Below are 27,206 nucleotides of genomic sequence, written 5' to 3'. Positions count from 1 at the left end.
TAATGGGCAGGTACTCTCATTGGCAAAATGTGACTAGTGGTATCCCACAAGGATCTGTTTTGGGCCCTCAACTGTTCACCGTATTTATTCATGATTTAGATGATCACGGAATCACAGAATAATACAGTGCAGAAGAGGCCCTTTGGCCCATCGAGTCTGCACCGATACGTTAAAGACACCTGACCTGTCTACCTAATCCCATTTGCCAGCACTTGGCCCATAGCCTTGAATGTTATGACGTGCCAAGTGCTCATCCAGGTACTTTTTAAAGGATGTGAGGCAACCTGCCTCTACCACCCTCCCAGGCAGGGCATTCCAGACTGTCACCACCCTCTGGGTAAAAAAGTTCTTCCTCAAATCCCCCTTAAACCTCCCGCCCCTCACCTTAAACTTGTGACCCCTCGTAACTGACCCTTCAACTAAGGGGAACAGCTGCTCCCTATCCACCCTGTCCATGCCCCTCATAATCTTGTGCAACTCGATCAGGTCACCCCTCAGTCTTCTCTGCTCCAGTGAAAACAACCCAAGCCTATCCAACCTCTCTTCATAGCTTAAATGCTCCATCCCAGGCAACATCCTGGTGAATCGCCTCTGCACCCCCTCCAATACAATCACATCCTTCCTATAATGTGGCGACCAGAATTGCACACAGTACTCCAGCTGTGGCCTTACCAAAGTTCTGTACAACTCCAACATGACCCCCCTGCTTTTGTAATCGATGCCTCGATTGATAAAGGCAAGTGTTCCATATGCCTTTTTCACCACCCTATTAACCTGCCCTTCTGCCTTCAGAGATCTATGGACAAACACGCCAAGGTCCCTTTGTTCCTCGGAACTTCCCAGTGTCAGGCCATTCATTGAATACTTCCGTGTCACATTACTCCTTCCAAAGTGTATCATCTCACAATTTTATGGGATAGAAAGCTATATATCCAAGTTTTCTATTGATACAAAGGTAGGTGGCATTGTAAGCAATGTAAATGGAAGCATAAAATTACAAAGAGATATTGATAAAGTGATTGGGAAAAACTGTGGCAATGGATTGCAATATAATCCAATGTGGGGTCATGCACTCCGGGAAGAAAGAATTGAACAGGGCACTCTTTAAATTGTGCTCGAAGTAGTGGAGTTCCAAAGAGACTTGGGGGCGGTAGGGGCAGGTACACAGATATTTAAAAAGTCATGAACAGTTAGAGAAAATAATCAAAAAGCCAAATGGAATGCTGGCCTTTGTATCTAGAGAATTAAATTACAAGGGGATAAGAAAGCCCTGGTTAGACCACACCTGGAGTTACTGTGAGCAGTTCTGGGTACCAACACCTTAGGAAGAAGATATTGGCCTGGGAGGGAGTGTATTGCAGATTTACTAGAATGGCATGTGGACTCCAAGGGCTAAATTACGAGAATTGATTCCACAAACTATGGTTGTATTCCCTGGAATTAAGAAGGTTAAGAGGTGATCTGATTGAAGTTTTCAAGATACTAAGGGGAACCGACAGGGTAGATAGAGAGAAATAAAAACAAAATACTGCAGATGCTGGAAATCTGAAATAAAAACAGAACGTGCTGGAACTACTCAACAGGTCAGGCAGCATCTGTGGAGAGAGAAGCAGAGTTAACGTTTCAGATCTGATGAAAGGTCACTGACCTGAAACGTTAACTCTGCTTCGCTCTCCACAGATGCTGCCTGACCTGTTGAGTATTTCCAGCACTTTCTGTAGATCGAGATAAACCATTTCTGCTGGTTAGGGAGTCTGGGACTTGGGGATGTGGCGTAAGTATTAGTCATTGCTTTCTGAGTGATGTTAGGAATAATTTATACCTGCAAAGGCTGGTGGAAATTTCGAATTCTCACCCGCAAATAGCAGTTGCTGCTCGATCAGTTGTACTATGGGGTGTGGGGTAAAGACGGGTAGATGGAGTTAGGCGACAGATCATTCATGATCTCATTAGATGTTGAATTGAGTGGCAGAGCAGATTTGAGGGGCTAACTGGCCTACTCCTGTTCTTACATTCCTAAATGTGGCAACCAATGTTTGCACAGCAAGATCCCACAAACAGTAATGAAATAATGACCAATGAATCTGTTTTTACTGATGTTCGTTGAGCTGTGAACATTGGCCCAGAACACCAGGAAAAACTCCAGTACTCCTCTTCCTATAGTGCTGTGGAATCTTTTACAGCCCCGTGAGAGAGCAGACAGGGCCTCGCTTTAAAGCTCCAACAGAAAAACGGCACCTCCGGCAGTACAGAACGTCCTCAGTACTGCACTGGAGTGTCAGTCTGGATTTTGTGCTCAATTCCCACTCCAGACACTTCAGCGCTTAATTTGGCACATCATTCAGGCTGGCATTCTCAGTGCAGTACATTAACAGTGGTACGTTAAAGCAAGCCTTGTCTGCCTGCTCACGGAGGCATAAAAGATCCCGTGGCACTTTTTTGAAGACGAGCAGAGGAATTTGCCTCAGTGTCCTGAGTAATATCTATATCTCAATCAACATCACTAAAAGCAGATTATCTGCTCACTTCCTCTTTGCTGTTTGTGGGATCCTGCTGCACGCAAATTGATTTCCACGTTTTCAACATTACAGCAGTGGTTACACATCAAAGGTACTTCAGTGGCTGTAATGCGTTTTATTTCTTTCTTTAATGGCATCTGGATCCGACCTATAGCATTGGACCCAATTTGCACAGCCCAGCAAGGATTCCACCTCTTCGCCCATTTTGAAGCCTGCCTGATAATGACAGAGAGCAAGCCTCAGATGGGAAGCCATGATATTTTCTCCCACTGTGCCCTTCGCCGCTGCTGGACAATAGCAACCCCACCACCCCCCCCCCACCCCACCCCACTCCACCGCCCCAACCTGGCAATAGACATGTGGGCAACCTGGTGAACAGGGCAAGAGTTACTCGTTTAGAATGTTAGCCTCGGCAACGACTGGGTGAATGATGCTGCGTGGGCTGATGCACAACGTGATGATCCTGGGATGGGAAGTGGCAAAGAAGGAGACTGGGGCTCCGAATGGGATCATGCTGGAGCTATCACAATGTCAGGTCTCTCTAACCCATCTCTTTCCTTTCTCAGACTATGCCGAGTTCACCTTTCTGGGCCTCTTTCTCTCCGAGATGTTTCTAAAGATGTACGGCTGTGGCCTGCGACTTTATTTTCACTCCTCCTTCAATTGTTTTGACTGTGGGGTGAGTCCATCATTATCCATCTCATCTATTAAACATCCTGCTCTATGCTGCCTGGTATCAGACCCCTTACTATTATGTGGCTGTGTCTGGAATCAGCCCCTGTATTATTCTGTGACTGTCTCTAGTATCAGGAACCTGTAATAATTTTTGTGTACGCTCATGGGCCGTGGGCATCGCTGGCCAGGCCAGCATTTATTGCCCATCCCTAATTGCACTTGAGAAGATAGTGGTGAGCTGCCTTTTTGAACCACTGCAGTCCATGTGAGGTAGATACACCCACAGTGCTGTTCGGAAGGGAGTTCCAGGATTTTGACCCAGTGACAGTGAAGGAACGGCGATATAGTTCCAAGTCAGGATGGTGTGTGACTTGGAGGGGAACTTGCAGGTGGTGCTGTTCCCATGCATCTGCTGCCCTTGTCCTTCTAGGCGGTAGAGGTCGCGGCTTTGGCAGGTGCTGTCAAAGGAACCTTGGCGAGTTGCTGCAGTGCGTCTTGTAGGTGGTACACGCTGCTGCCACTGTGTGTAATGGTGAAGGGAGTGAATGTTGAAGGTGGTGAATGGGGTAACAATCAAGCAGGCTGCTTTGTCCTGGATGGTGTTACGACCAGGTGAGCAATGTGTCTAGGGGTCTTTGGTTGTCTTTACCTGGTCTTATTGTAACGGGGTTTAATTTTAAACACACTGTGTTCCCCTGTTTGTGAATCCTTGTTCACAGTTTCCAGTTATAAGGCAAGGAACTGAGCACACACAGGCTTTCTTTGGTTTAAAGCAGAAAGAGGAAATTTGTTAAAACCTTAAACTTAAACTCTAATACGGTTCATGCCTATGGATATACGATATGCTCACGCTAGCATGCAATAGCAATATAAACATTCAGATCGGAATAGAAAAGAGCAGAAGAAAAAATAACCAGAACAGTTTGAGGCCATATCTTGTTACTGTTTCTCGAACTCGCTGTAGTCCTTGATTGAAGATAAGGTTGGTCTTGCGATTCGTTGGGGCCCAGTAATCTTCTTAAAACTTTGTTCATGTGGCAAACCCTTCTTTCTTTGAATTTCACATGTTTTCACAAGATTCAGTTCTGTGGGAAGAGATGAAGGCAGGCAAACAGGAGAGGCTGTAATTCTTGCTTCAGTTCCAGTAGAGGTGTTTACTCCATGAACACACAGCTTTGTCTCAGTTCAAATTCCCTTGATAGGAGTTCAAATTCACAAAAAGACTCCCAGGTTGCCCCATGGTTAGTCATAGAGTCATAGAGTCAGACAGCACAGAAACAGGCCCATCAGCCCATTGTGTCCGTGCCGGCCATCAAGCACCTAACTATTCTAATCCTATTTTCCAGCACTTGGCCCGTAGCCTTGGATGCTCGGGCGTTTCAGGTGCTCATCTAAATAATTCTTAAATGTTGTGAGGGTTCCTGCCTCTACCACCCCTTCAGGCAGTGTGTTCCAGATTCCAACCACCCTCTGAGTGAAAAAGGTTTTCCTCAAATCCACTCTAAACCTCCTTCCCCTTACCTTAAATCTATGCCCCCTGGTTATTGACCCCCCCGTTAAGTGAAAATGTTTCTACCTATCTAACCTATCAATGCCCCTCATAATCTTGTACACCTCAATCATGTCCCCCCTCAGCCTTCTCTGTTCTAAGGAAAACAACCCCAGCCTTTTCAGTCTCTCTTCATAGCTGAAATGCTCCAGCCCAGGCAACATCCTGGTGAATCTCCTCTGCACCCTCTCCAGTGCAATCACATCCTTCCTACAGTGTGGTGACCAGAACTGTACACAGTACTCCAGCTGTGGCCCAGCTAGTGTTTTATACAGCTCCATCATAACCTCCCTGCTCTTCTATTCTTTGCCTCGGCTAATAAAGGCAAGTATCCCATATGATTTCCTAACCACCTTATCTACCTGTGCTGCTGCCTTCAATGATCTATGGACAAGTACACCAAGGTCCTTCTGACTCTTTGTACTTCCTAGGGTCCTACCATCCATTGTATATTCCCTTGCCTTGTTAGTCCTCCCAAAATGCAACACCTCACACTTTTCAGGATTAAATTCCATTTGCCACAGCTCCACCCATCTTACCAGCCCATCTATATCATCCTGTAATCTAAGGATTTCCTCTTCACTATTTATGACACAACCAATTTTTATATCATCTGCGAACTTACTGATCATACCTCCTATATTCATGTCTAAATCATTAATGTACACTACAAACAGCAAGGGTCCCAGCACCAATCCCTACGGTACACCACAGGCTTCCACTCGCTAAAACAACCCTCGAACATTACCCTCTGCCTCCTGCCACTAAGCCAGTTTCAGATCCAATTTGCCAAATTGCCCTGGATCCCATGTGCTCTTACCTTCTTAACCAATCTTCCATGTGGGACCTTACCAAAAGCCTTACTGAAGTCCATATCGACTACATCAACTGCTTTACCCTCATCTACACATTTTGTCACCAGCTCAAAAAATTCAATCAAGTTAGTTAGACACGATCTCCCTCTGACAAAGCCATACTGACTATCCCTGATTAATCCCTGCCTCTCCAAGTGAAGATTAATCCTGTCCTCAGAATTTTTTCCAATAGTTTCCCAAACACTGATGTTAGACTCACCGGCCTGTAATTAGCTGGTTTATCCCTGCTACCTTTCTTAAATAATGGTACCACATTCGCTGTCCTCCAATCATCTGGTACCTCTCCAGAGAGGATTTGAAAATTTGTGTTAGATCCCCTGCCAGCTCATCCCTTGCCTCACATAACAGCCTAGGATACATTTCATCTGGGCCTGGGGATTTATCCACTTTTAAGTCCGCTAAAACAGCTAATACCCCCTCCCTTTCAGTGTGACTAGTTCTTTCTATGGAACAGACTCTTCACATCCTTTGGTGGAGGTTCAAATTTCTCTGCCATAGCCAGTTAGCCATGTGACTAAAACTGGTCTGACCACTTCTGTGTATTGGAGAAGCAGCTGCTGGATCCCCATTGTTTCAACATTGTCTGTTACCAAGGAAATGTCTTTCCGGTCAGGGCTTGCAATTTTAAGATTTAATGTTCATGTGGTGAAATAATGGATGACTCAGTCTTGGCAGTGGGGATTTCCTGACACCTCCACACCCAGGGGAATGAAATGCAATTTGAAGAAAATGGCGCATTTCAGTACAAAGTTTGAGAGAAATATAAGATACAGAAAGAAAACCATGCATTTCTCTCATTCATTTCCATTCATTGACCAGACTTGAAGCTCATTAAGATGGTCTGTTCTGGGCTGGGCGGTGAACAGGGGGTTGTGTCCATCCTGAACTCCCTGATTCATGCAAAGACTTCAGTGAATGGGTGGTTCCCTTTTCCTCTGACTGTGGGGAGGAATTTCTGTTACTCTCCCCTTTGACCTCTGGGACACTCCTACCTGCAGGTATTTGTAAAGACTTAACTGCGTTTTGTGGTGACCTTTCGACTAGGTGAGGCATCACCCTCACAGTTTCTCTGCCCCCTAGAGGTTTCTCATTATCTCTGCAGATTCCTGTAAATGCTGTTAGCAACTCCGGTGAGGTATTTATATAGTCTGCATTTACATATGAGGATGTGGGGTCTCACTTTTCACATTTTTCGGGGTTGGTTGACCGGATAGTAAGGGTTTTCATCCTGGATTCTTCCCAGATTTCCTTTAACCTGCCCTCTGGGTCGCTTTTTCCCCTTCTCTTTCTAAACCTTTGCCAGCCAAGTGTCTGCCTGTCCCTTTTTGTTCTCAGCAGGGGTCCCTTACAGTTCACCAGCCCTCTGCTGGAGGGTCATCCTAACACCAGTACAGGACTTCGGGGTGCAGGTTTCACTGTAGGTTGGGTTCTCCTCAACCCGTCACATGTGGCAACTCCTGCAGTACTCCACCACATCTTTGTGGAGTTTTGGCCAGTCAAGCTGCTGTCTTATGCGGGTTTTGATCTTTTGAATACTGGCATGTGCAGCCACTGTAATCTCATGGGCCCTTCTTAATATTTCTGTCCGGTGCCTCTGTGGCACCACTAACTGGTGAACTACTGTCCACTCATGGCCCTCAGGTCTGTGAGGAGAACTCCATTCCCTCATTAGTACCTCATTCTTTACAAAGTAACAGTCAGAGACTCCCTCTGCTTCACTTTCAGACTGAGCAGCATGTGCTAACTCTCTCAATACTGGTCACCTCACTGAGCCTCACCTAGGGAAAATCCATTTAATTCATTCCCTGGCTCTCCAAACTTTCCAAAGAAAGTCTCAGACAGACAGACCTGGTCATCTGCCTGCGGTGCCAATGCAGTCTCCTCTGGGGAAGCTGGTTTGATCATGGCCTGATCCACTACACACTCAGGGAAACTGCAGGGGACCGTCTCCTGCCACTGCCCTGTCTCTCTGACCTCCTGCGGTCTTTCTTTCACTACTGGGGGAGCTACCACCTTCACCCCGCTAGATCATTACCTAGGACCAGGTCAACCCTGTCCACAGGCAAACTAAGGACAATCCCTACGGTCACCGGTCCTGAAACTAGGTCGCACTCCAGGTGCACCCGGTGTACAGGTAAAGGCATATACTGCCCTCCAATACCATTCACCACCATTCTGGTGTTCACTGCACGCTTTGGGGGAAAGGTCAGGCCTTTTCCCAGTAAATGGGATCTGGTGGCCCCTGTGTCCCTGAGAATCACTATGGGCTTGCTTGCCCCACTCGAGTGGTATGGGGTTACTCTCTCTTCAAATACAAAATCCTGATAACCTGCAGGAATTCTATTAACTTTTCCTGCACTGGCCATAGTAAGCTTCCTGGGTTGACCCATACTGCAGTCAAAGCCACAGCCCGTTCCATGTTTTCCATTAGGCCCTTGTCTTCATTGAGCGGCTGTGTCCTGATTAACCCTACCGAATTCCCCTTTAATTTCCAGCAGTCAGCTTTTAAATGCCCTGCTTTATTACAATGGAAGCATACAGGTCTCCGGGTCTCACTCTTGCTCACAGCACCTTCCTTTTTGCTGGAGGAGGGCTGCCTGTGTCTCCTACTTTCCTTTCTCTTCCAGGACTGCCTGAGCGGATATCACCTTCCCACCCTTTGTCCTTTTCGGATTTGTGGGGGTGATCAGGAAAGGTTCTCCCCTGGGAAACCAACTTATAGATTAAAGAAAATTCATCAGCCAGAACGACTGCTTGCCGGGCTCCCTGAACCTGCTGCTCCTCCACATGAGTTTTTATTGAGAATGGGAGAGAGTGTTTAAATTCCTCTAACAGGATTACTTCTCTGAGAGTCTCATAGCTGAGTTGTATTTTTAAAGCCCTCAGCCACTGGTCAAAAGCCAGCTGCTTGCTTCTTTCAAACTCCAGATAAGTTTGATTGGCTTCCTTTTTGAGGGTTCAAAACTTTTGGCGGTAGGCTTTGGGTACTAATTCATATGGCCCGAGGATAGCATTTTTGGTCAGTTCATAGCTTGATGAACTCTCATCTGGCAGCAAGGAACAGACCTCATGGGCTTTTTCAGTTAGTTTGCATTGCAGTAAAAGAGACCAGGTCTCAGCTGGCCATTTTAGCTGCCTTGCCAGTTTCTCGAAGGACAGGAAAATGCTTCCACATCTTCCTCATTGAATTTTGGAATTAGTTGGGCGAGTTTTAGCAATCTTGTACCCAGTCCTGAATTCTGATCCTTCATATTGGCCGTGCTTTCACTAGGGTCACTCTGTCGCCCCCCCCCCCCCCCCCTAGCGAACTCAAGCCACCATAACTCTCTGCACATTCTTTCTGGCATTTTCTTTCTCTCTGTCTCCTCTCTCTCTCGTTCCTTCTCCTGTCTTTTTCCCTCTCTCTCCTGCCTTTCATTTTCTTTCTCCTGTCTCTCTTTCTCTTCCCGTTCCTTCTGGAAGGCTCCTTCTTTCTCCCTCTCCTGTCTCTCTCTCTCTCTCTTTCTCTTTCCCTGTCTTCTAATTCAAGTTTCCTTTGTTCCAATTGTATCTTTGCGAGCAGTACCCTGTCTGGGTCTACTTCTAACACTGCTTCTGCTTCTTCAGATTCAAGGAAAAAATGGTTGGCCACTAGTCTTAGGGGTTCAGACTTCCTAGTCTTGCCACATACAGTGATCCCACACTGCTCAGCTATTTTCCTCACCTCCTCCATAGACAGTGCTTTTAACTTATCCCAAGTTACTTCACCCTGGCTTGGAGAGCTACTAACTTCAGTTACAGACATGTTAGTATTCAATCACACACAACCACAAGAAAACCTGTATTGATTTGCTCTTTTTGATTGGGAACAATTTCGCTTCCCACTTCAATTGTCACTCGTTTGTCTGTGGGTAACAATCCAGATGCTAGCACCCAATTTCTGTTACGACCAGGTGAGCAATGTGTCTAGGGGTCTTAGGTTGTCTTTACCTGGTCATATTGTAACAGTAAATTGTAAACACACTGTGTTTTGAGCTTTCCTTTTTGTGAATCCTTGTTCACAGTTTCCAGTTATAAGGCGAAGAACTGAGCACACACAGGCTTTCTTTGGTTTAAAGCAGAAAGAGGAGATTTATCGAAACCTTAAACTTAAACTCTAATACGGTTCATGCCTATGGATATATGATGCGCTCACACTAACATGCACAGATGATATAAACATGCAGAAAGGAATAGAAAAGAGCAGAAGAAAAGATAAGTAGAACTGTTTGAGGCAATATCTTGTTACTGTTTCTCAAGCTCGCTGTAGTCCTTAATTGAAGATATGGTCTTGCGTTTCGTTGGGGCCCAGTAATTTTCTTAACACTTTGTTCACGTGGCAAACCCTCTCTCTTTGAGTTTCGCATGTTTTCACAAGATTCAGTTTATCTGCAGCACCTGTGGAAGAGTCTGTCACTCTAGAGTAGGCCTTTATAGCCACTCCAGACGCTGCTTCACAAACTACTGGCCACCTCCAGGCGCTTACCCATTGTCTCTCGAGACAAGGAGGCCAGACAAGTTCCTTGGGAAGAGATGAAGGCAGGCAAACAGGAGAGGCTGTAATTCTTGCTTCAGTTCCAGGAGAGGTGTTTACTCCATGAACACACGGCTTTGTCTCAGTTCAAATCCCTTCGATGGGAGTTCAAATTCACAAAAGACTCCCAGGTTGCCCCATGGTTAGTCATGTGACTAGTTCTTTATATGGAACAGTCTCTTCACATCCTTTTGTGGAGGTTCAAATTTCTCTGCCATAGCCAGTTAGCCATGTGACTAAAACTGGTCTGACCACTTCTGTGTATTAGAGAAGCAACTGCTGGATCCCCATTGTTTCAACATTGTCTGTTACGAAGGAAATGTCTTTCTGGTCAGGGCTTGCAATTTTAAGTTTTAATGTTCATGTGGTGAAATAATGTGTGCCTCAGTCCTGGCAGGTGGGAATTTCCTGACAATTGTGTTGAGCTTCTTGAGTGTTTTTGGAGCTGCACTCATCCAGGCAAGGGAGGGTGGTAGGTGGTCATCTTCAGAAAGTTTCCTTGCCCACATTTAACTTGATGTCATGAGACTTCATGGAGTCCAGAGTCAGTGTTTGAGGACTCCCAGGGCAACTCCCTCTTGACTGTATACCACTGTCTTGCCACCTCTGGTGAGTCTGCCATACCCAGGGATGGTGATGGAGATGTCTGGGACATTGGCTGCCATATATTTTTATTTATTTATTTATTTTATTTTATTTTTATTTAGAGATACAGCACTGAAACAGGCCCTTCGGCCCACCGAGTCTGTGCCGAACATCAACCACCCATTTATACTAATCCTACACTAATTCCATATTCCTACCACATCCCCACCTGTCCCTATATTTCCCTACCACCTATGATTCTGTGAGCATGATTATGTCCGGCTGTTACTTTACTAGTCTGTGGGACAGCACTCCCAATTTTGGAACAGGTCCCAAGATGTTAGTGAGGAGGGTTTTGCAGGGTCGACTAGCTGGGTATGCTTTGTTGTAATCAATGCCTAGATCGATACCAAGAGGTCCATCCATTAAATGTTTATTTGACTTTTTTGTAGCAGTTTAATACAGATTTCCTTCCCTAAAGAGCATTACAAACATAAGAAGTAGAAGCAGGAGTAGACCACATGGCCCATCATAGCTAATCTCCTGCCTCAACTCCACTTTCTTGCCTCCTCCCCATATCCATTGATTCCCTGAGAGACCAAAAATCTGTCTATCCCAGTCTTAAATATATTCAACAATGGAGCATCCACAGCCCGCTGGGGTAGAGAATTCCAAAGATTCAAAACCCTCTAAGCGAAGAAATTTCACCTCATTTCAGTCCTAAATGATCAGCCACTTATCCTCAGAATGTGGCCCCCTTTCTGGATTCCCCCAACCAGGGGGAACATCCTCTCAGTGTTTGCCCTGTCAAGTCCCTTCAGAATCATATGTCTCAATGAGATCACCTCAATTTTCTAAATTCTAAATTCCAGAGAGTATAGGCCCAATTTACCCAGCCTCTCATTCCAGGGACCAATCGAGTGAAACTTTGCTGTGCCCCCTCCAAGGTAAGTATATCATTCCCTAGATATGGAGACCCAAACTGCAGACAGTACTCCAGGTGTAGTCTCACCAAAGCCCTATCCAATTGCAGCAATATTTCCTTCTTCCTGTACTCCAATCTCCTTGCAATAAAGGCCTACATGCCATTTGCCTTCCTAATTGCGTGCCACGCCTGCATGCTAATTTCCTGTGTTCCTTGTACAAGTACACCCATGCCTCTGTCAATATCAACATTTAGAAATTTCACATCCTTAAAAAAAAATTCTGCTTTTCTATTCTTACTACCAAAGTGAATAAGCTGACACCTCCCCACTTTATATCCAACTCCACTTTCTTGCCCACTCACTTAACCTGTCTATATTTGTTTGCAGCCTCTTTGTGTTCTCCTGACATTCCTACTTAGCTTTGTATTGTCAGCAAACTTAGATACATTACTCTCGCTTTCTTCGTCTAAGTTATTAATATAGATTGGAAATAGCTGAGGCCCCAGACTGGTCCTGATGGCGCTCCACTAGTTACAGCTTGCCAACTTGAAAATGCCCCCTTTATCCCTACTCTCTGATTCCTAGCTGTTAACAAATCCTCCACCTATGCTAATATATCAAGCCTCAGTACCACTCCAGCTGGTATTAATAGAGGTCTGCACTGAAATGGCTCTTTCCTGATGTGTGAATGGTGCTCAGTACCACTCCAACATGTATTAGAATTAGAACATTACAGCGCAGTACAGGCCCTTCGGCCCTCGATCTTGCGCCGACCTGTGAAACCATCTGACCTACACTATTCCATTTTCATCCATATGTCTATCCAATGACCACTTAAATGCCCTTAAAGTTGGCGAGTCTACTACTGTTGCAGGCAGGGCGTTCCACGCCCCTACTACTCTCTGAGTAAAGAAACTACCTCTCACATCTGTCCTATATCTATCACCCCTCAACTTAAAGCTATGTCCCCTCGTGTTTGCCATCACCATCCGAGGAAAAAGACTCTCACTATCCACCCTATCCAACCCTCTGATTATCTTATATGTCTCTATTAAGTCACCTCTCCTCCTCCTTCTCTCCAACGAAAACAACCTCAAGTCCCTCAGCCTTTCCTCGTAAGACCTTCCCTCCATACCAGGCAACATCCTAGTAAATCTCCTCTGCACCCTTTCCATAGCTTCCACATCCTTCCTATAATGCGGTGACCAGAACTGCACGCAATACTCCAGGTGCGGTCTCACCAGAGTTTTGTACAGCTGCAGCATGACCTCGTGGCTCTGAAACTCGATCCCCCTACTAATAAAAGCTAACACACCATATGCCTTCTTAACAGCCCTATTAACCTGGGTAGCAACCTTCAGGGATTTATGCACCTGGACACCAAGATCTCTCTGTTCATCTACACTACCAAGAATCTTCCCATTAGCCCAGTACTCTGCATTCCTGTTACTCCTTCCAAAGTGAATCACCTCGCACTTTTCCGCATTAAACTCCATTTGCCATCTCTCAGCCCAGCTCTGCAGCCTATCTATGTCCCTCTGTACCCTACAAAATCCTTCGGCACTATCCACAACTCCACCGACCTTAGTGTCATCCACAAATGTACTAACCCACCCTTCTACACCCTCTTCCAGGTCATTTATAAAAATGACAAACAGCAGTGGCCCCAAAACAGATCCTTGCGGTACACCACTAGTAACTAAACTCCAGGATGAACATTTGCCATCAGCCACCACCCTCTGTCTTCTTTCAGCTAGCCAATTTCTGATCCAAAGCTCTAAATCACCTTCAACCCCATACTTCCGTATTTTCTGCAATAGCCTACCATGGGGAACCTTATCACAAGCCTTACTGAAATCCATATACACCACATCCACTGCTTTACCCTCATCCACCTGTTTGGTCATCTTCTCGAAAAACTCAATAAGGTTTGTGAGGCACGACCGACCCGTCACAAAACCGTGCTGACTATCGCTAATGAACTTATTCTTTTCAAGATGATTATAAATCCTGTCTCTTATAACCTTTTCCAACATTTTACCCACAACCGAAGTAAGGCTCACAGGTCTATAATTACCAGGGCTGTCTCTACTCCCCTTCTTGAACAAGGGGACAACATTTGCTATCCTCCAGTCTTCCGGCACTATTCCTGTCGACAATGATGACATAAAGATCAAGGACAAAGGCTCTGCAATCTCCTCCCTAGCTTCGCAGAGAATCCTATGATAAATCCCATCTGGCCCAGGGGACTTATCTATTTTCACACTTTCCAAAATTGATAACACCTCCTCCTTGTGAACCTCAATCCCATCTAGCCTAGTAGCCTGAATCTCAGTATTCTCCTCGGCAACATTTTCTTTCTCTACTGTAAATACTGACGCAAAATATTCATTTAACACTTCCCCTACCTCCTCTGATTCCACACACAACTTCCCACTACTATCCTTGATTGGCCCTAATCTAACTCCAGTCATTCTTTTATTCCTGATATACCTATAGAAAGCCTTAGGGTTTTCCCTGATCCTATCCGCCAATGACTTCTCGTGTCCTCTCCTTGCTCTTCTTAGCCCTCCCTTTAGATCCTTCCTGGCTAGCTTGTAACTCTCAAGCGCCCTAACTGAGCCTTCACGTCTCATCCTAACATAAGCCTTCTTCTTCCTCTTGACAAGCGCTTCAACTTCTTTCGTAAACCACGGCTCCCTCGCTCGACAACTTCCTCCCTGCCTCACAGGTACATACTTATCAAGGACACGCAGTAGCTGCTCCTTGAATAAGCTCCACATTTTGATTGTTCCCATCCCCTGCAGTTTCCTTCCCCATCCTACGCATCCTAAATCTTGCCTAATCTCATCATAATTTCCTTTCCCCCAGCTATAATTTTTGCCCTGTGGTATATACCTGTCCCTGCCCATCGCTAAGGTAAACCTAACCGAATTGTGGTCACTATCACCAAAGTGTTCACCTACATCTAAATCTAACACCTGGCCGGGTTCATTACCCAGTACCAAATCCAATGTGGCATCGCCCCTGGTTGGCCTGTCTACATACTGTGTCAGAAAACCCTCCTGCACACACTGGACAAAAACTGACCCATCTAAAGTACTCGAACTATAGTATTTCCAGTCGATATTTGGAAAGTTAAAGTCCCCCATAACAACTACCCTGTTACTCTCGCCCCTGTCGAGAATCATCTTTGCTATCCTTTCCTCTACATCTCTGGAACTATTTGGAGGTCTATAAAAGACTCCCAACAGGGTGACCTCACCTGTCCTGTTTCTAACCTTAATAGAGACAAGGACTGAATTGGCTCTTTTCTTGTGTGTGAGTGGGTCTCAGTACCATTGCAGCTGGTATTAGTAGAGGCCTGGATTGAATTGGCTATTTCCCGATGTGTTAGTTGGACTCAGTACCACTCCAGCTGGTATTAACAGAGGCCTTATCTTGCATATTAACCTTTTGTGTGGCGCATTATCGAATGCCTTTTGGAAATCCAAGTCTACTACATTTTCTGGCTTCCTTTTATCTGCCCTATCAGTTACATCTTCAAAATCTCTAATAAATTTGTCAAACATAATTTCCCTTTCTTAAAACCGTGTTGACTCTGACAAATCATATTATGATTTACTAAGTGCATTGTTAAGACTTCCTGAATAATATATTCCAGCATTTTCCTGACGACTGATGTCAGGCTAATTGACCTGTAGTTCTCTGTTTTCTCTCTAACTGTTTTATGGAATGTCAGTGTCACATCTGCTAACTTTCTATCCAATGGGACCATGCTAGAATCTAGGGATGTTTGGAAAATCGTAACCAGTGCATTCGCCAGCTCTGCAGCTACTTCATTTATAACCCTAGAAATTATGCCATCTGGTCCTCTGGATTTGTTGCCTTTTAGTCCTTTAAGTTTCTCCAATACCTTATGTTCCGCACTCTTATTAGCCCCTTGGTTTCCCTCTATTTCTGGTATTTAATTTGTGTCTTCTACTGTGAAGACAGACGCAAAATATTTGTTCAATGTCTCTGTCATTTCCTCATTCCCCATGAGAATTTCTCCTGTCTCTGCTTCCAAGGGACCAATGTTTACTTTAGCTACTCTCTTCCTTTTTATATACATGTAAAAGCACTTCCAATCTTTTTTTTATGTATTCCTGTCTAGTCTACTCTCATATTCCATTTTTTTCTATTTTATTTCCCTTTTGGTAGCCCTTTACTGGTTTCTAAAACATGCCCAACCCTCAGGCTTGCTAGTGTTCTTTACAGCATTACAAGCCTCTTCTTTTAACCTAATACAATCCTTAACTTCCCGAGTAAGCCACAGGTGGATATTTCCTGCTGAGCTTGAACTTTTGCTTTTCAATGGAATGCATTTTTGTTGAACATCTTGAATTGTTGCTTTAAATTTTTCCCACTGTTTATTTGCCACCAGTTTTTTTCATGTTTGTGCTTTTGGCCAGGGCTGTTCATAATTCTGTCATTTGACATCTTCTCTGCACTAACGCTTTGTCTTTCACCGCACCATTAACACACTCTTTGCCTTTGCCCCATTACCTTCTTGTCAGTTATTCTCTGTGACCCTCTGTCCTATCAACACCTTCCCTTTTGTTATCTATTGCCCCACCCCTACTTTATTTGCTTAAAACCTATTACATTTAGATGAACACTTGAAATGCCATAGCATACAAGGCTATGGGCCAAGTGCTAGAAAATGGGATTAGAATAGATAGGTGCTTGATGGCTGGCACAGACACGATGGGTCAAAGGGCCTGTTTCTGTGCTGTGTAACTCTATGACATTTCTAACCTTTGCCAGTTCTGATCTGGGGTCACTGACCTGAAATATTAACTCTGCTTCTCTCTCCACAGATGCTGCCAGACCTGCTGAGCATTTCCAGCAATTTTTGTTTTTATTTCAGTTTTCCAGCATCTGCAGTATTTTGCTTTCATTACAGTAATGTGTGGCTGTCTAGTATCAGACCCCTGTAGCACTGCCAGACAGACCCCAGTTGTACTAAATGACTGCATTAGGTATGAGACACCTGTACTATTGTGTGATTGTGTCTGGTATCATAATCCTGTGATGCTTTGACTCTGTTTCTGGTATCAGACTCCTGAAGTATTGTGCAACTGTATTTGATAGGAACTGCCTCTACTAATATGTTACTGTCTCTGGTTTCACTCAACTCTACTTCTGTGTGACTGTGTCTGTTATTATAACCCTGTAGTACTGTGTGACTGTTTGGTATCAGATCCCTGTAGCACTTTGAGACTGCATCTGTTCTCAGATCAATGCTGTCCTGTATGACCTCATTGGGTATCAGACCCCTGTGGCACTGTGTGACTGTTTCTGGTATGAGAACCCTGCTGTACTGTGTGACTGTCGGGTATCAGATCCCTGTAGTACTGTGCGATTGTCTCTGATATCAGACCCCTGTAGAACTGTCAGACCGTCCCTGTTCTCTGATCCCTGGTGCATTATGTGACTGCATTTGGTATCAGACCCCTGTGGTATTGTGTGATTTTGTCTGGTATCATAACTCTGTAATACTTGGTGCCTGTCTCTGGTATCAGACCCCTGTAGTTACTGTGCTACATTTTATGGCATCAGCTCCTTCTATTACTGTGACTGTCTTTCTCAATCCCTGTGGTATTGTGTGACTATGTCTGATAGGAACTGCCTCTACTTATACGTTACTCTCTCTGGTTTCGGACCACTGTACCTTTGTGTGCCTGTGCCTCTGGCTGTTCACCCTCCCCCAGAAGGATGTCCTTCAGCTGCTCCCTGGCACCAGGGAGGCAGCACACCATCCTGGAGTCACATTTATTGCCACAGAAGATCCTGTCTGCTCCCCTAACTATCAAATCCTCTATCACTATTTCTCTTCAACTCTTCTTCGTCCCCTCATGTGCAGCTGAGCCACGAGTGGTGCCACGGACTTGGCTTTGGCTGCACTCCCCTGAGGAACCATCGCCCTCACCAGTATTCAAAATGGAAAACGGATTAGCAAGCAAGATAGACTCAGGGGACTCCTGCATCGCCGGCATGGTTCTCTTAGACTGCCTGGCGGTCACCCATTCCCTCTCTGCCTGCATGCTCCTGACCTGCAGTGTAACCAACTCCCTAAACATGCTATCCATGTAGTTCTCTGCCTCACGGATGTACAACAGTGGCTCCAGTCGCCACTCAAGTTCTGAAACCTGGACCTCAAGCTTCTGCAGCTGGAGACACTTCCTGCAGATGTGTTCGTCTAGGACACATGTTCGTCTAGGACACGTGGTGCATCCCTGATTTCCCACCTCCTGCAGGACGGACGTACATTCCACTTGGCCAAGCTGACCTGCCATACCGTAACTTTAAAAACTATTTATTGGAATTAGAAGTAAAATAACGTACCAGTTACTCACCAATCTTCCCCTGTACCGAAGAGAGAGGCAGCTACTGGAGACTGAAAAAAGGTAGAAGAAAGAAAGAAAAAGAAAGAAAGAAGCTGCTCCCTCACTGAACTCCCTCACACACCAAACTCCCACTTTGCACTCTGAGCACTCAAAGCACCTTTCAGTGCAGACAAATTTATTTTCTCTTTTAATTTATTGTTCCCCTCCTGAACAAAACTCCGTCACTTACCAAACACTCTTCACACTCTGTGCCTTCCAGCAGCACCTAATGCAGCCAAGCGGTGCTTAGAGTCCCCTAGCTTATGCTCCCTGTAAATAATGCTGTGTCAGCTCTGCTCGAGCTCAGAAACCAGTTGAAGCTAGCTTCCTAATTAACTAGCCACAGCTACTCTCAGAGAGCTTGTATATCTCTGTTTAAAACTGCAAGAAACCCAACTTACCTCTTAACTTAAATAGTAATTTCAATTAATTGTTAAATGTAAACAAAACAAAAACTAGACATCAGAGAGATTAACACTTAAAATCCACTCGCTTACCAAACTTCCTTCTTCACACTCTGTGCCCTCTGTGCTCAGTGCTTTCTGTTTTTTTTTGTCAGATTTCCAGCATCTGCTGTATTTTGATTTTATTATACTCACTAATTTACTGCCTTCTATTTCCAACTTTACTTCTCTCCCTTCTGTATCTACTCTCAGATGCCCATCCCCCTGCCAAGCTAGTTTAAACCCTCCCCAAGAGCACGAGCAAAATACCCTATGAGGATATTGGTCCCAGCCCTGTGATTTGCAACCTGTCTGGCTTGTACAGGTCCCATCTCCTCCAGAAGCAGTCCCAATGCCTCAGGGATCTAAAACCCTCCCTCCTGCACAAAGTCTCCAGCCATGTATTCATCACCTCTATCTTCCTATTTCTGTACTCACTAGCAAGTGGTACTGGGAGTAATCTGGAGATTACTACCTTTGAGGTAAAGGCCTGACACCCGACCCGAATCCGACGGGACCCAGTGACATGTGTCGGGTTCGGGTCGGGTCGCTGTTCCGGGTCCGGCTTTTGGGCTCGGGTTGGGTCGGGCCGGGTCTGGGGTCGGACACACACAGCAAGAAGTGTTAAAAGTGAAAAACCTACATGAGTCCGGGATGTCAAAGAGGGAAACTCTGAGTCTGCGCAGTGAGCGAGTGAGTGTCTCTGTGATGTCATCACGCTCCTGCTACAGCTTCCTGCAGATTCTGAGTCGGAAGGCAGGTAAAGGGAACATTCCGGTGGTCAGGTCAGACTCGGGTCGAGTCGGGCTTGGGTCGGGCGGGGGAATAAAATGGAGGGTCTCTGACCGGGTCGGGCTCGGGTCCCATGTGGTTCTGTCGAGATCGGGTGTGGTTTTTGTTTTGTGACCTGAGCAGGCCTTTACTTTGAGATCCTGCTTTACAATCTCTCTGTCTCTCTGGTATCAGACCCATATCGCACGGTGTCGCTGTCTCTGGTATCAGAACTCTGTAATACTATATGTCGGTCTCTGGTATCATCAGAACCTGGTTGTGATGTCTGCACTGTCTGTTGCATGAGACTCCTATACTGAATGAGCTACAGTTCCTGCTACCAGTACCCTATTATACACTGACTGTGCCTTTCTCAACCCTGGTAATACTGTGTGACTGCTTCTGGTATTGGACCCCTGGACAGCTGTTAGGCCACTTTAGGACTGTGCAACTGTTTCTGGAATCAGACCCATTGAGTCATTCTGACTGTGTTTTATATCAGAAAGCTGTTTTACAGTGTAACTATAACTGTTATCAGACCCCCATAGCACAGTGTGAATGTCCCTGGTATCAGACCACTGTAGTACTGTGTAACTGTCATAGAGTCATAGAGCCGGACAGCACAGAAACAGGCCCATCAGCCCATTGTGTCTGTGCTGGCCATCAAGCACCTAACTATTCTAATCCCATTTTCCAGCACTTGGCCTGTAGCCTTGTATGCTACGGCATTTCAAGTGCTCATCTAAATAATTCTTAAATGTTGTGTGGGTTCCTGCCTCTACCACCTCTTCAGGCAGTGTATTCCAGATTCCAACCACCCTCTGAGTGAAAAAGGTTTTCCTCAAATCCACTCTAAACCTCCTACATCTTACCTTAAATCTGTGCCCCCTGGTTATTGACCCCTCCGCTAAGGGAAAATGTTTCGACCTATCTACCCTATCAATGCTCCTCATAATCTTGTACACCTCAATCATGTTCCCCCTCAGCCTTCACTGTTCTAAGGAAAACAACCCTAGCCTTTTCAGTCTCTCTTCATAGCTGAAATGCTCCAGCCCAGGCAACATCCTGGTGAATCTCCTCTGCACCTTCTCCAGTGCAATCACATCCTTCCTATAGTGTGGTGACCAGAACTGTACACAGTACTCCAGCTGTGGCCTAACTAGCGTTTTATACAGCACCAGTATTGGCCCACTACAGCACAGTGTCACTGTCTCTAGTATTGGACCACTACAGCACTGTGTGACTGTCTCTGGTATCGGAGCACGACAGCATTGTGTGACTGTCTCTGGTATCGGAGCACGACAGCATTGTGTGACTGTCTCTGGCATCAGACCACTGCAGCACTGTGTTATTGTCTCTGGTATCGAACCACTGCAGCACTGTGTGACTGTATCTGGCATCGGATCACTACAACACTGTGTGACTGTATCTCGTTTCGGACCACTACAGCAGTGTGTGACTGTCTCTGGTATTGGTCCACTACAACACTGTGTGACTGCATCTGGCGTCGGACCATGACAGCACTGTGTGACTGTATCTCGTTTCGGTCTACTACAGCACTGTGTGACTATCTCTGGTATTGGGCCACTACAGCACTGTGTGACTGTATCTGGTATTGGTCCACTACAGCACTGTGTGACCGTATCCGTATCAGCTCACTACAGCACTGTATGACTGTCTCTTGTAGCGGACTACTACAGCACAGTGTCACTGTCTCTGGTATTGGCCCACTACAGCACTGTGTGACTGTATCTGTACTCGGCTCACTACAGCACTGTATGACTGTCTCCGGTCTTAGCTCACTACAGCACTGTGTGACTGTCTCTGGTATCGGACCACTACAGCACAGTGTCACTGTCTCTGGTGAAGGGTCACTGACCCGAAACGTTAACTCTGCTTCTCTTTCCACAGATGCTGCCAGACCTGCTGAGTGGTTCCAGCATTTCTTGCTTTCTGTCACTGTCACTGTCTCTGGTCTTGGCTCACTACAGCACTGTGTGACTGTCTCTGGTATCGGACCACTACAGCACTGTGTGACTGTATCCGTATCGGCTCACTACAGCACTGTATGACTGTCTCTGGTCTTGGCTCACTACAGCACTGTGTGACAGTCTCTTGTAGCGGACTACTACAGCACAGTGTCACTGTCTCTGGTATTGGCCCACTACAGCACTGTGTGACTGTATCCGTACTCGGCTCACTACAGCACTGTATGACTGTCTCCGGTCTTAGCTCACTACAGCACTGTGTGACTGTCTCTGGTATCGGACCACTACAGCACAGTGTCACTGTCTCTGGTGAAGGGTCACTGACCCGAAACGTTAACTCTGCTTCTCTTTCCACAGATGCTGCCAGACCTGCTGAGTGGTTCCAGAATTTCTTGCTTTCTGTCACTGTCTCTGGCCTTGGCTCACTACAGCACTGTTTGACTGTTTCTGGTATCGGACCATTACAGCACAGTGTCACTGTCTCTGGTATTGGCCCACTACAGCACTGTGTGACTGTCTCTGGTATCGGACCACTACAGCACTGTGTGACCGTATCCGTATCGGCTCACTACAGCACTGTGTGACTGTCTCTGGTATTGGACCACTACAGCACATTGCCACTGTCTCTGGTATCGGCCCACTACAGCACTGTGTGACTGTTTCTGGTATTGGCCCACTGCCGCACTGTGTGACTGTCTCTGGTATCGGACCACTACAGCACAGTGTCTCTGGTATTGGCCCACCACAGCACTGTGTGACTGTCCCTGGTATCGACCCACTGCAGCAGCGTGTGACTGTCCCTGGTATCTCAACACTGCAGTACTGTGTGACTGTCACTGCTATCAGACCACTGCAGCACTGTGTGACTGTCCCTGGTTTCTAACCACTGCAGCACTGTGTGACTGTCTCTGGTATCGGAACACCAAAGCACAGTTTCATTCTCTCTGGTATTGACCCTCTACAGCTCTGTGTGACCTCCTCTGGTTTTGGAACACGACAGCACTGTGTGACTGTCTCTGGTATCGGACCACTACAGCACAGTGTCACTGTCTCTGGTGAAGGGTCACTGACCCGAAACGTTAACTCTGCTTCTCTTTCCACAGATGCTGCCAGACCTGCTGAGTGGTTCCAGCATTTCTTGCTTTCTGTCACTGTCACTGTCTCTGATTTTGGCTCACTACAGCACTGTGTGACTGTCTCTGGTATCGGACCACTACAGCACTGTGTGACTGTATCCGTATCGGCTCACTACAGCACTGTATGACTGTCTCTGGTCTTGGCTCACTACAGCACTGTGTGACAGTCTCTTGTAGCGGACTACTACAGCACAGTGTCACTGTCTCTGGTATTGGCCCACTACAGCACTGTGTGACTGTATCCGTACTCGGCTCACTACAGCACTGTATGACTGTCTCTGGTCTTGGCTCACTACAGCACTGTGTGACAGTCTCTTGTAGCGGACTACTACAGCACAGTGTCACTGTCTCTGGTATTGGCCCACTACAGCACTGTGTGACTGTATCCGTACTCGGCTCACTACAGCACTGTATGACTGTCTCCGGTCTTAGCTCACTACAGCACTGTGTGACTGTCTCTGGTATCGGACCACTACAGCACAGTGTCACTGTCTCTGGTGAAGGGTCACTGACCCGAAACGTTAACTCTGCTTCTCTTTCCACAGATGCTGCCAGACCTGCTGAGTGGTTCCAGAATTTCTTGCTTTCTGTCACTGTCTCTGGTCTTGGCTCACTACAGCACTGTTTGACTGTTTCTGGTATCGGACCACTACAGCACAGTGTCACTGTCTCTGGTATTGGCCCACTACAGCACTGTGTGACTGTCTCTGGTATCGGACCACTACAGCACTGTGTGACCGTATCCGTATCGGCTCACTACAGCACTGTGTGACTGTCTCTGGTATTGGACCACTACAGCACATTGCCACTGTCTCTGGTATCGGCCCACTACAGCACTGTGTGACTGTCTCTGGTATCGGACTTCTACAGCACAGTGTCTCTGGTATTGGCCGACTACAGCACTGTGTGACTGTTTCTGGTATTGGCCCACTGCCGCACTGTGTGACTGTCTCTGGTATCGGACCACTACAGCACAGTGTCTCTGGTATTGGCCCACCACAGCACTGTGTGACTGTTTCTGGTATTGGCCCACTGCCGCACTGTGTGACTGTCTCTGGTATCGGACCACTACAGCACAGTGTCTCTGGTATTGGCCCACCACAGCACTGTGTGACTGTCCCTGGTATCGACCCACTGCAGCAGCGTGTGACTGTCCCTGGTATCTCAACACTGCAGTACTGTGTGACTGTCACTGCTATCAGACCACTGCAGCACTGTGTGACTGTCCCTGGTTTCTAACCACTGCAGCATTGTGTGACTGTCTCTGGTATCGGAACACCAAAGCACAGTTTAATTCTCTCTGGTATTGACCCTCTACAGCTCTGTGTGACCTCCTCTGGTTTTGGAACACGACAGCACTGTGTGACTGTCTCTGGTATCGGACCACTATAGCACAGTGTCTCTGGTATTGGCCCACCACAGCACTGTGTGACTGTCCCTGGTATCGACCCACTGCAGCAGCGTGTGACTGTTCATGGTATCTCAACACTGCAGTACTGTGTGACTGTCACTGGTATCAGACCACTGCAGCACTGTGTGACTGTCACTGGTATCAGACCACTGCAGCACTGTGTGACTGTCTCTGGTATCGGAACACTAAAGCACAGTTTCATTCTCTCTGTTATTTACCCTCTACAGCTCTGTGTGACCTTCTCTGGTTTTGGAACACGACAGCACTGTGTGACAGTCTCTGGTATTGGTCCACTACTGCATAGTGTGTCTTTTTCTGGTCTCGGCTCAGCTGAAAGAAGACAGAGGGTGGTGGTTGATGGCAAATGTTCATCCTGGAGTTTAGTTACTAGTGGTGCACCGCAAGGATCTGTTTTGGGGCCACTGCTGTTTGTTATTTTTATAAATGACCTGGAAGAGTGTGTAGAAGGGTGGGTTAATAAATTTGCAGATGACACTAAGGTCGGTGGAGTTGTGGATAGTGCCGAAGGATGTTGTAGGGTACAGAGGGACATAGATAGGCTGCAGAGCTGGGCTGAGAGATGGCAAATGGAGTTTAATGCGGAAAAGTGTGAGGTGATTCACTTTGGAAGGAGTAACAGGAATGCAGAGTACTGGGCTAATGGGAAGATTCTTGGTAGTGTAGATGAGCAGAGAGATCTTGGTGTCCAGGTACATAAATCCCTGAAGGTTGCTACCCAGATTAATAGGGCTGTTAAGAAGGCATATGGTGTGTTAGCTTTTATTAGTAGGGGGATCGAGTTTCAGAGCCACGAGGTCATGCTGCAGCTGTACAAAACTCTGGTGAGACCGCACCTGGAGTATTGCGTGCAGTTCTGGTCACCGCATTATAGGAAGGATGTGGAAGCTATGGAAAGGGTGCAGAGGAGATTTACTAGGATGTTGCCTGGTATGGAGGGAAGGTCTTACGAGGAAAGGCTGAGGGACTTGAGGTTGTTTTCGTTGGAGAGAAGGAGGAGGAGAGGTGACTTAATAGAGACATATAAGATAATCAGAGGGTTGGATCGGGTGGATAGTGAGAGTCTTTTTCCTCGGATGGTGATGGCAAACACGAGGGGACATAGCTTTAAGTTGAGGGGTGATAGATATAGGACAAATGTCAGAGGTAGTTTGTTTACTCAGAGAGTAGTAGGGGCGTGGAGCGCCCTGCCTGCAACAGTAGTAGACTCGCCAACTTTAAGGGCATTTAAGTGGTCATTGGATAGACATATGGATGAATATGGAATAGTGTAGGTCAGATGGTTTCACAGGTCGGCGCAACATCGAGGGCCAAAGGGCCTGTACTCTGCTGTAATTCTAATACTACAGCACAGTGTCACTGTCTCTGGTGAAGGGTCACTGACCCGAAACGTTAACTCTGCTTCTCTTTCCACAGATGCTGCTTGACCTGCTGAGTGGTTCCAGCATTTCTTGTTTTTCTGTCACTGTCTCTGATCTTGGCCCACTACAGCACTGTGTGACTGTCTCTGGTATTGGCCCACTGCAGCACAGTGTCACTGTCTCTGGTATTGGCCCACTACAGCACTGTGTGACTGTCTCTGGTATTGGACCACTACTGCACTGTGTGTCTTTTTCTGGTCTCGGCTCACTACAGCACTGTGTGACTGTCTCTTGCATCGGACCACTACAGCACTTTGTGTCTGTATCTTGTATCGAACTACTACAGCATTGTGTGACTGTCTCTGGTATCGGACCACTACTGCACTGTGTGTCTTTTTCTGGTATCGGCTCACTACAGCACTGTGTGACTGTCTCTTGCATTGGACCACTGCAGCACTGTGTGACCGTCTCTGGTAATGGACCACTGCAGCACTTTGTGTCTGTATCTTGTATCGAACCACTGCAGCACTGTGTGACTGTCTCTGGTATTGGACCCCTCCAGAACTGTGTGACTGTCTCTGGTAACGGACCACAACAGCACTTTGTGTCTGTATCTTGTATCAGACCACTGCAGCACTGTGTGACTGTCTCTGGTAACGTACTACTACAGCACTGCATGACTGTATCCTTATCAGCTCACTACAGCACTGTATGACTGTCTCTCATCACGGCTCACTAAACTACTGCGTGACGCTCCCTGGTATCGGACCACTACAGAACTGTGTGACTGTCCCTGGTATCGGACCACGACAATACTGTGTGACTGTATCTTTTATCGAACAACAATAGCACTGTGTGACTGTCTCTGGTATCGGACCACGACAATACTGTGTGACTGTATCTGGTATCGGACAACAGCAGTAGTCTGTGACTGTCTCTGCTATTAGACCACTACAGCACTGCATGACTGTCTCTGCTATCGGACCACTACAGCACCATGTGACTGTCTCTGGTATCGGACCACTACAGCACTGTGTGACTGTCTCTGGTATCGGACCACTACAGCACTGTGTGACTGTCTCTGCTATTAGAACACTGCAGCACTATGTGACTGTCTCTGGTATCGGACCAAGACAGAACTGTGTGACTGTCTCTGGTATCAGACCACTGCAGCTCTGTGTGACTGTCTCTGGTATCGGACCACTGCAGCACTGCGTGACTGTCTCTGGTATCGGACCACTGCAGCACTGCGTGACTGTCTCTGGTATCGGACCACTGCAGCACTGCATGACTGTCTCTGGTATCGGACCACTGCAGCACTGTGTGACTGTATCTGGCATCGGATCACTACAACACTGCATGACTGTCTCTGGTATCGGACCACCACAGCACTGTGTGACTGTACCTGGTATCGCACCACTACAGCACTGTGTGATCGTATCCGTATCGGCTCACTGCAGCACTGTATGACTGTCTCTGGTCTTGGCTCACTACAGCACTGTGTGACTGTCTCTTGTATCGGAGTACTGCAGCACAGTGTCACTGTCTCTGGTATTGGCCCGCTACAGCACTGTGTGACTGTCTCTGCTATTGGACCACTACAGAACCTTGTGACAGTCTCTGGTATCGGATCACTACAGCACTGTGTGACTGCCTCTGGTATCGCACCACTACAGCACTGTCTGACTTTCTCTGCTATTGGACCACTACAGCAACTTGTGACAGTCTCTGGTATCGGACCACTACAGCACTGTGTGACTGTCTCTGATATCGGACCACTACAGCACTGTGTGACTGTTTCTGATATCGGACCACTACAGAACTGTGTGACTGTATCTGATATCGGACCACTAGAGCACTGTGTGACTGTCTCTGATATCGGACCACTACAGCACTGTGTGACTGTATCTGATATCGGACCACTACAGCACTGTGTGACTGTCTCTGGAATTGAACCACTGCAGCA

The 27,206-nt window shown here is 46.6% G+C and overlaps 1 protein-coding gene across 1 annotated transcript in view; it reads left to right on the top strand.

Annotated features, from left to right (window-relative positions):
* LOC137373269 (probable voltage-dependent R-type calcium channel subunit alpha-1E) overlaps nt 1-27,206 on the top strand; it is a 1,486,297-nt gene that overhangs the window by 767,539 nt on the left and 691,552 nt on the right. Inside the window, exon 13 of the mRNA XM_068038118.1 lies at nt 3,086-3,198. Coding sequence (XP_067894219.1) covers nt 3,086-3,198 — 113 coding nt within the window. The remainder of the gene's footprint in view (nt 1-3,085; nt 3,199-27,206) is intronic.

The sequence above is a fragment of the Heterodontus francisci genome, chromosome 8, assembly GCF_036365525.1.
Source record: "Heterodontus francisci isolate sHetFra1 chromosome 8, sHetFra1.hap1, whole genome shotgun sequence".
Classification (NCBI taxonomy): Eukaryota; Metazoa; Chordata; class Chondrichthyes; order Heterodontiformes; family Heterodontidae; genus Heterodontus; species Heterodontus francisci.
Note: the sequence above shows the minus strand (reverse complement) of the source record. Positions and strands in the feature narration are given on the sequence as shown.